The sequence below is a fragment of the Oreochromis aureus genome, linkage group 1 (assembly GCF_013358895.1).
Source record: "Oreochromis aureus strain Israel breed Guangdong linkage group 1, ZZ_aureus, whole genome shotgun sequence".
NCBI classification, from domain to species: Eukaryota; Metazoa; Chordata; class Actinopteri; order Cichliformes; family Cichlidae; genus Oreochromis; species Oreochromis aureus.
In genome coordinates this window covers 9,914,860-9,924,300 of record NC_052942.1, presented here as the reverse complement: position 1 = coordinate 9,924,300, position 9,441 = coordinate 9,914,860, and the positions used below count along the sequence as shown (strand labels likewise).

At 38.7% G+C, this 9,441-nt stretch overlaps 1 protein-coding gene across 1 annotated transcript; it reads left to right on the top strand.

Annotated features, from left to right (window-relative positions):
- Positions 1–1,850: 1,850 nt before the first annotated feature.
- On the top strand, positions 1,851–8,159 carry LOC120440900 (N-acetyllactosaminide alpha-1,3-galactosyltransferase-like). The gene is made up of 3 exons (XM_039614398.1): positions 1,851–1,924; positions 3,455–3,592; positions 7,475–8,159. Exons 1-3 carry the CDS (start codon positions 1,851–1,853, stop codon positions 8,157–8,159), a joined length of 897 nt encoding a protein of 298 aa, XP_039470332.1.
- Positions 8,160–9,441: the final 1,282 nt, after the last annotated feature.

Here is a 9,441-nt window from a genome sequence, read left to right as displayed (position 1 = left end):
ATGAGTACCATTCACAGAGAGTTGGGGAATGGCTGCAATCACAGCACTGTAAGATGGCGAAAGATGTACCATTAGGCCCCCTCCTCGATTCAGCGATGGTCTTTCCCTTTTCACGTAAATGGCCTCCTTGACTCCGCGCTCAAACCAGCGTTCTTCCCTGTCCAGGATGTGTACATCCTCATCGTTGAAAGAGTGTCCACTGGCCTGTAGGTGTAAATAGACTGCAGAGTCCTGGCCTGACGAGGTAGCTCTTCTGTGTTGTGCCATCCGCTTCGTTAGAGGTTGTTTGGTTTCCCCGATGTATAAATCCTGGCAATCCTCCTGGCACTTAACAGCGTACACTATGTTACTCTGTTTGTGTCGGGGGACCCGATCCTTGGGGTGGACCAATTTTTGGCGCAGCGTATTTTGGGGTTTAAAAGCCACAGAGACGCGGTGTTTAGAAAAAATGCGTCTCAACTGTTCCGATACTCCTGACACATATGGGATCACTACAGGTTTTCGCTTGGGCAGCGGTTGTCCTTCTCTCCTGGATCGGCTGGAGCTTTCTTTAGGTGCCTTTCCAGCTTAAACATCAGGACACAGAGACTGGAACTGAACAACGAGGTGCTAACCCTGTTGAGCACCACAGTGAGCCTCCTTCACCTTCCCCAATGTCTACTGAGAAGGTCTACCAGACCTAAGAAACCTACAGAGAGGCTCATAGAACAAGTGTGAACTGTTGTGGTAAAGAATTGTTAAAAAGAAAATATATTAAAAAAAAATCACAAATAAATAAATGATAATAATTAATTTAGAATAGTAATTGTTCACACTTACTTGAGACCTGCTGAGTTATAATGTGTTATTGACTGTTCAAGTTGTCAAAGGTGAAGAGTTCTAATGTGCTTGAGGGCTGTATGGGACTCATTTGGTTCAGTCTGTAAAATGTAAGGTATACATTTGGATTTATTTTGTTTGACTTGTGCTACAACTTTTGGTTATAAAAAAACACTACTGAATGTAGTTTGTTGCACAATTTATAACATGTTGAATGTTAGACAAGAATCTTCAGATGTTACAGAGTAACAGTACTCTTTGGAAATGTGGTTATTATAACACCAACCTGTTTGGAAAGGGGATGTAATGATAGTTGCTATTGTTGAAGCTACCCACAGGGGGCGCTCTGTAATCAATAAGATATACAGAATAGAAGAAGAAAGTGTTCGTGGTAGAAAAACAATAAACAGCTAGCTGAAGCTAGCACCAGGAGCAATTCTTGATGTTTTATTCACAGAGGAATAAGAACATTACACTGTACACTCCTTTTATACTGCCCACACTTTACTCATTTTTACTCACTTACAGTTACTTATTCACCTTTCAGTCACTTTAATTTTAAAACTGTGTATATACTGTATATTCTGTGTATTTATTATCTCACTCTTATTGCCTGTTTATGTCCTGTCCTTATCTTCAACGGCATGCTGCTCTGTTGTATCTTAATTGCCCCTTGGGGATAAATAAAGTCATTCTGATTCTGATCATCCTTTCACCATCCTGGCGACTTCTGGGTTGACCTCCTGAAATGTTTCCACGCCGCCGCTGCCTTCCGTGCAGTTGGCATGTGAACGTGTGATGGATGTTTGGTGTAAACTCCTGGGGCACCGGTTTTGTGCTGCTCCGCAGCTGTGACACTAATCCCACTAATATACCCCACGTGGCCCTTGCAGTAGACAGACTTTCCTAATACCCTGGCTTGTTCCATCTTTGGGCACGCTGCAGCCTGAGTTTCTCTTTCCAACTTACAGAGGTCTTGTTTGAAGTGGATTCTTAGTTTTTAGTCAGCTTCCAGATGATGTGTCACAGCAATGTCTCATGGTGAACAGCAGAATGACCTGGTGCTGTCTACCCTGGTCTCCATCCACCCTGGTCTCTATCCACGGTCTCCATCAGTGCAGCCCAGTATTGTGCGATGTTCGAGAAGATTTCTATTATCATGCCTCTTGTGTCCTCATCATCCTTTTCCTTCAAGCCTCGTATCTTCAGGTTCTAGCGTCTCTTGTACTACTCCAGCTCAATGACTCTTTCTTTCAGCTCATCGTTTTCCTTGATAAATCTGGGTACTTCTTTCTCCAAAGTTTGAATTTTACTTTTGCAATCTTTTATATCAGCAGCATTCCTTTCAACAAGCTTAGCAATGCTGGCCACCATAATCTCTCTTAGCTGCTCTATCTTAGCAGTTTTTTGCCAGTCAGAATGTTGACAAAACACCAGGTGACTTCAGCAGAGTAGGTTTCTCAGATTAGAATCAAGTTTTGGGGGTGCCAAAGGAAAACAAAATTTTCGGGGCAAATAAAGGTGAGGTTACAAACATACAACTCTCCACTTCGCCATCTTGCTGCGTCTTAAAAAATTACAATATACTTCTCGGTGAGAATGATTAGTGATAGGGGGTGAGGAGTTACTTAAGAACCTGGGAAGTCAAACAAAAACGTCACAATAAAAGCATGCAAGAAACTATAAGAACAAAAGCACGTAACATTATTAAAAGATTAAAAACAAAATAAAACACGGCAAACCCATCCAAAATAAGGTAAACTTGGAGTGTTTAAAAAAATTTGGTCAGATCACAGGTATCATTACAATGGTTATTAACGTTCTCTGTAAAGCTGGGCTTCCTCCTTCAGGCTCTGTGTGCACTCACACAAAAAAAGGGTGTTTCACACGTCATGTGACAGTGTTTCCACACAGAAAGAACCATAGTTCAGTGCTGCCTAGTTCAGTCAAATTATAAATGTGATAAAATATTCATAAAAACCTATAAAATATATATATATATATATATATATATATATATATATATATATATATATATATATATATATATGTAATAGTATCAAATCAAATTTGACTCAAAATAATTTTCATCTTAACACAGCCATTTATTATTAACATGATGATTGCATTGCTCTGAAACTTTAAACTTAATACATTTAACATTACAGGCTGCTGTCCCATACTTTACTGCAAGAAACATGAGATTACCTTTAGTTTGCTGCCAGGTCAACATGAAATTCATTTTACAGGAATTCATGGTGACAAATTGCGTGTTCAATTTTCTAATCTCTGTTCTAGTAGCTAAATTTCTAGCAGTTTAAAATAAACTGAAACAGCTCAAACTAAATACAAAAATAATTATATAGTACCTCATGTTTATTACATTACATACATTCAAGTGATAATGTTACATAAAATTAGTTTAACAGCTAGGCTTTATTCTGTGGTTTTAATGAGGTATGACTTAACAAACAGACAATCCATACAGCACTTAACACATGCTGTAAATAAAAGAACCATAGAATTTGTGTATGTTTTTACTCTAAACATTTGGCAGTATAAAATACTTGTGGTAAACACCTCTGTAATCCAGGATCTTAACTGTATGTCAACATTTTTTTTTCATTTCATTCAGGGCCAGACCATTGGTTCAGACATTCACATCCTGGAAAGCTCCTATCATCTGGGAGGGGATGTTTGACTCCATTCTTTATGACCAAAGGCACGCTGACAAAAATTCATCTGTGGCTCTTACTGTGTTTGCTGTGGGAAGGTTGGTTTTTCCAGAACATGAGAAAGAAGTTGTGTCTTTTTCCTGCATATTGTAGAGTATTGCCTTCTAGCTGACAAGAGTGGCAAGCAGACTGTGTTCATGTTTATGACAGTAATCACCTAGTATGGACAACGATAGAGAGAACTGTACGACTCAATTCCAAAAAAGGTGGGACGCATAAAATGTAAATGAAAAATAACATGTAATGTAACATTAATTCAAAAGCCAAGTCAAGTCTTTAAAAACTTCATGTTTTTGCCGTTGGAGTACATTGTATGTATGTATGATTATATCACAAATTTTGCATAATTCATAGATGCAAAGATACTGAAAGCAGGATAGTTCCTCAAGTGCAAAGGCCCCATTGTATAGTGAATTACACATTTGCCTAGCAAGCAAATGTATCATTCAATTCAATTCAATTCAGCGCCAAATCACAGCAAAAGTCGCCTCAAGGCGCTTCATAGGTACAGAGAAAAACCCAACAATCATATGACCCCCTATGAGCAAGCACTTTGGCGACAGTGGGAAGGAAAAACTCCCTTTTAACAGGAAGAAACCTCCGGCAGAACCAGGCTCAGGGAGGGGCGGCCATCTGCTGCGACCGGTTGGGGTGAGAGAAGGAAAACAGGATGAAAGACATGCTGTGGAAGAGAGACAGAGGTTAATAACAGATATGATTCAATGCAGAGACATCTATTAACACGCACTGAGTGAGAAAGGTGACTGGAAAGGAAAAACTCAATGCATCATGGGAATCCCCCGGCAGCCTACGTCTATTGCAGCATAACTAAGGGAGGATTCAGGGTCACCTGGTCCAGTCCTAACTATATGCTTTAGCAAAAAGTAAAGTTTTAAGCCTAATATTGAAAGTAGAGATAGTGTCTGTCTCCCAAATCCAAACTGGAAGCTGGTTCCACAGAAGAGGGGCCTGAAAAACTAGGAACAACAAGTAGGGCTGCAGTGCGAGAGCGAAGTGCTCTAATAGGGTGATATGGTACTACAAGGTCACTAAGATAAGATGGGGCCTAATTATTTAAGACCTTGTATGTGAGGAGCAGGATTTTGAATTCAATTCTGGATTTAACAGGAAGCCAATGAAGGGAAGCCAATACAGGAGAAATATGTTCTCTCTTTCTAGTCCCTGTCAGTACTCTTGCTGCAGCATTTTAGATTAGCTGAAGGCTTTTCAGCGAGTTTTTAGGACATCCTGATAATAATGAATTACAGTAGTCCAGCCTGGAAGTAATAAATGCATGAACTAGTTTTTCCAGCGTCACTAAGAGACAGGATATTTCTAACTTTAGAGATGTTGCGCAAATGTAAGAAAGCAGTCTTACATATTTGTTTAATATGTGCATTGAAGGACATGTCCTGGTCAAAAATGACTCCAAGGTTCCTCACAGCATTACTGGAGGCCAAAGTAATGCCATCCAGGGTAAGAATCTGGTTAGATACCATATTTCTAAGATTTTCAGGGCCGAGTACAATAACCTCAGTTTTATCTGAATTAAGAAGCAGAAAGTTAGCGGCCATCCAGGTCATTATGTCTTTAAGACATTCCTGCAGTTTAACTAATTGGTGTGTGTTACCTGGCTTCATGGATAGATAGAGCTGCGTGTCATCTGCATAGCAGTGAAAATTTATGCTATGTGTTCTAATGATGCTGCCTAGGGGAAGCATGTATAATGTAAACAGAACTGGTCCTAGCACCGAACCCTGTGGAACACCATAATTGACCTTAGTGTGTGAAGAGGACTCTCCATTTACATGTACAAATTGGAGTCTATTAGGTAGATATGATACAAACCACTGCAGCACAGTACCTGTAATACCTACAGCATGTTCTAATCGCTCTAATAGGATATTATGGTCAACAGTATCGAACGCTGCACTGAGGTCTAGCAGGACAAGCACAGTGATGAGTCCACTGTCAGAGGCCATAAGAAGATCATTTGTAACCTTCACTAAAGCTGTTTCTGTGCTGTGATGAGCTCTGAAACCTGACTGAAACTCTTCAAATAAGCCATTCCTCTGCAGATGATCTGTTAGCTGTTTGACAACTACTCTTTCAAGGATTTTTGATATGAAAGGAAGGTTGGAGATTGCCCTATAATTAACTAAGACTGCTGGGTCAAGAGATGGCTTTTTGAGTAAAGGTTTAACTACAGCCAGCTTGAAGGCCTGTGGTACATAGCCGATTATTAGAGATAGGTTGATCATATTTAAGATTGAAGCATTAATTAATGGCAGGACTTCTTTGAGCAGTTTTGTAGGAATGGGGTCTAAAAGACACGTTGATGGTTTGGAGGAAGTAATTATTGAAGTTAACTCAGAAAGATCAATTGGAGAAAAAGAGTCTAACTTAACATCAATGGTACTAAGAGTAGCTGATGGTACTAAGAGTAGCTGATCCATGACACACAAACGTAACACATCAAGGGAAGGCAAGCAGAGGGAGCGAGGCAGGGAGGGCTAGGGATGGGCTGTGATAGCTGGTAAACAAATCTCTCATTAAGCCTTTTTATTATTAAATCCGCCCTATACATCTACAGAATTAATAAGATACACATATGAGATGAAAAAATACCATTCGGGCTGCCAGTCTGCACTCAACTTGTCATCCTCACCTTTCTGAACTCCTTTCTAGCTGAAGAATTGTAAATATTATTACCTCTTTAGTTGAATAAATATCTACTATAGCACCAAAAATGATTTACTATTATTTGCCATTAGCTGAAAATTTTCAAACCCTTCCTTTAGGAAAATAATCAGCAAAATATTACAACAACGTTCCCCATCAGTGTCAACTGGATTAATATTGTTGCTCTATATGTTTAAGACTGAGCTCATTTTAAGTACTTTATATGCTGTTTAATGTTCAGCATCATATTCTATAAAGCATATGTCTGCAGTGGCTCTCCTGTGAGGACAGCTGAAAAAAAAAGTGTAAAGTAAATATTAATAACAAAAAAAATCTGCTGGATTAAAAGACTTGAACATGGTTAACAGTCAATATCTACAGGGAGAATTAAAATATGAATAAAAAATGAAGGTTGTGTGTTGACAAAACATCTTGTTAAACGTGGTACATTCAAACATTCTCACTAATAGTAATCTAAAAGTGCTGAATGAGCTTGCACCTCTTCAGCGTGACAGTTTTATGGCCCGAGCTGCTGTCTCCATCATCATCAAAGTTTTTCTTGCTGATGTACTAAAGGAGTTATTAACTACTTTTAATAATAAAAGAATCTTTTAATCTTTTATTACGAATTGTTAATAAATTACAGCTGTCACTTGCTGAGTAGGTTCTTATCTAACCACTGGCACCTGAGCAAAAGACTGTGGGAAACGTGGACATCTGATCAGATTGGGTTTTGTTGTTCTTTGCTTGTTCAATGTGTTTTCAATTTGAGTTCAACTTATGAAGAGGAATGCATGAGGACTGAAATATTTGCTTATTTAAATGTGCTGGAAAAAAGTACTTCCTTCTGTAGGATCTCTTTTTGTTTTTTATAAGAGGAAATATATATGACAGTATGACACTGTATGACAGTATTTGTTGCTTTAACATGTGTTTACCTAAATATTACTTATTTTTTCTATGAATTATTGTATTGTTAAAGTAATGTATTTGTTTTTGCTTTGGTTCTGCCACAGAGCATTTCCTTTTATTATCAGGTTTGGAAGTTTAGAATCAGGGAATTTTAATTACTTGTAGTTCTATATTTAAAAGTGGGACATCCCACTTTGGCTCAGACTACAAGAATCTACTTGTGTGACATTAAAGCTTGTGCAAGAAAACAAAAATAATAGGTCAATTATTTTATGCTATCTCGTTTAAAAACACCTCATTTGTTTTTCTCTGTGTTTCTAATTAAGGTACCTGGATGCCTACCTCAAGACTTTCCTCACCTCAGCAGAACAACATTTTATGTTGGGATTACCAGTGACGTATTACGTGTTCACAGATTCACCAGAGAAAGTACCAAATATCACACTTGCTTCTCTGCGATACATAAAGATTGTCCAAGTGGAAAAGCACACCAGGTGGCAGGACATCTCTATGATGCGAATGAGAACAATATCAGAAACAATAGAGTCAGAAATCCGTCACAAATTTCATTATGTCTTCTGTTTTGATGTGGATCAGGAGTTTAAGGGGAGATTTGGGTCTGAGGCACTGGGTGATTCTGTGGCATTGCTCCATGCCCACTATTATAAATTACCAAAAGCCCGGTTTACCTACGACAGAAACCCCAAATCTAAAGCCTTCATGGAAACTGGAGATTTCTACTACCATGCTGCTATCTTTGGAGGACTGTGGCAAAATGTAAAGCATTTGGTAGATGCCTGTTATCTGGGCATCATAGAGGATAAACTAAATAATGTGGAAGCTCTGTGGCACGATGAGAGCCATCTAAACAAGTACTTTTGGATTCATAAACCAAGCAGGCTGCTCTCTCCAGAGTACTGCTGGGACCAGAGCATTTGGGACAAGCGCGATATACTTGTCACCCGCCTAGTGTGGGCACCAAAACATTATGACACACTTCGTACTTGGTAGAGTGGCCAAGAATTTAAAATTGGAATACTAGAAGTAAGAGCTTGTTGTTCATTGTGGTTATCATTCGCTAAGTGGGCTAGTGGCTCTATAGCAGGGGTGGGCAATCTCAGTCCACGAGGGCCGGTGTCCCTGCAGGTTTTAGATGTGTCCTCGAACCAACACAGCTGATTTAAATGGCTAAATTAGCTCCTCAACATGTCCTGAAGTTCTCCAGTGGCCTGGTAACGAACTAATCATGTGATTCAGGTGTGTTGACCCAAGGTGAGATCTAAAACCTGCAGGGACACTGGGCCTCGTGGACTGAGATTGCCCACCCCTGCTCTATAGTTTAGTGGTTTACACATTCACAAAGCAGTAAAAGCGTCTCAAATTCCCAAACAAATTAATAAATAAATAAAATGAATCTTCCAAATTAAAACATGTGGATCTACCCCATGTAGTTGTTATTTAGGGGTTGTATCAGGGGTGTCAAACATTAGGCTTGGGGCTTCCCCTGCGCTTTTCCTATTGATAAAGGCATCTTCCATTGCTATTCATGCAACACAGAGTTAAGGGAACTGATTAACAATTAATGACAAAAAAGTTCCCATTTATAGAAATATCTACTCAAACATTTATCTCGACAATGACCAACCAAAACCGTTTTTTCTTTTTATACATTCATTATGTAGAAAAACTGAGAGTTGAAATTGCACTTATTTTCCTCATATTATAGGAAAATAAGTTTTAGTTTGCTTATTTTGCGTTTGGAAAGACGTCCTTTTATATGTAAAGTTTCTGTAACTTAACCGAATTTCAAGCAGTTACCAATTCTATGGAGGACAGGAAAAGCCACACGACTTGAAGTGAAGAATTTTATGCTTCAATAATAAATTGTGCAATAAAATATGCATTAAGAAATTAATTTTCAAAATCAATGATTAAATTTAAAATAAAAAGAGTAATTATAAATCTGTCATGGTTCTTGGTCTTGCACCCAGCATTTTGAGTGTATTGTATGAATGTTTTTGTATTATTATAATAATTGAAGTTAAACTAGTTAGTTCTGCCTTCATTCTTCCTATGTCTCTGAGTTTCTTTGTTATCCCAGTTTAGTTTCTTGTTTGTTAGACTCCCCTCGTGTCTTTGTCCTCTCTCCGTGTGTGTGTGTGTGTGTGTGTGTTTCTCTCTTCTGTTTACATGTTCCCCTCCTCATGTTTCCTGCCATGTCTCCCCTGTCTGTCATGTTCATTCATCAGCTAAAATCATGTTTTACTTCACATCTCTGCTTTTGGGTCCACTC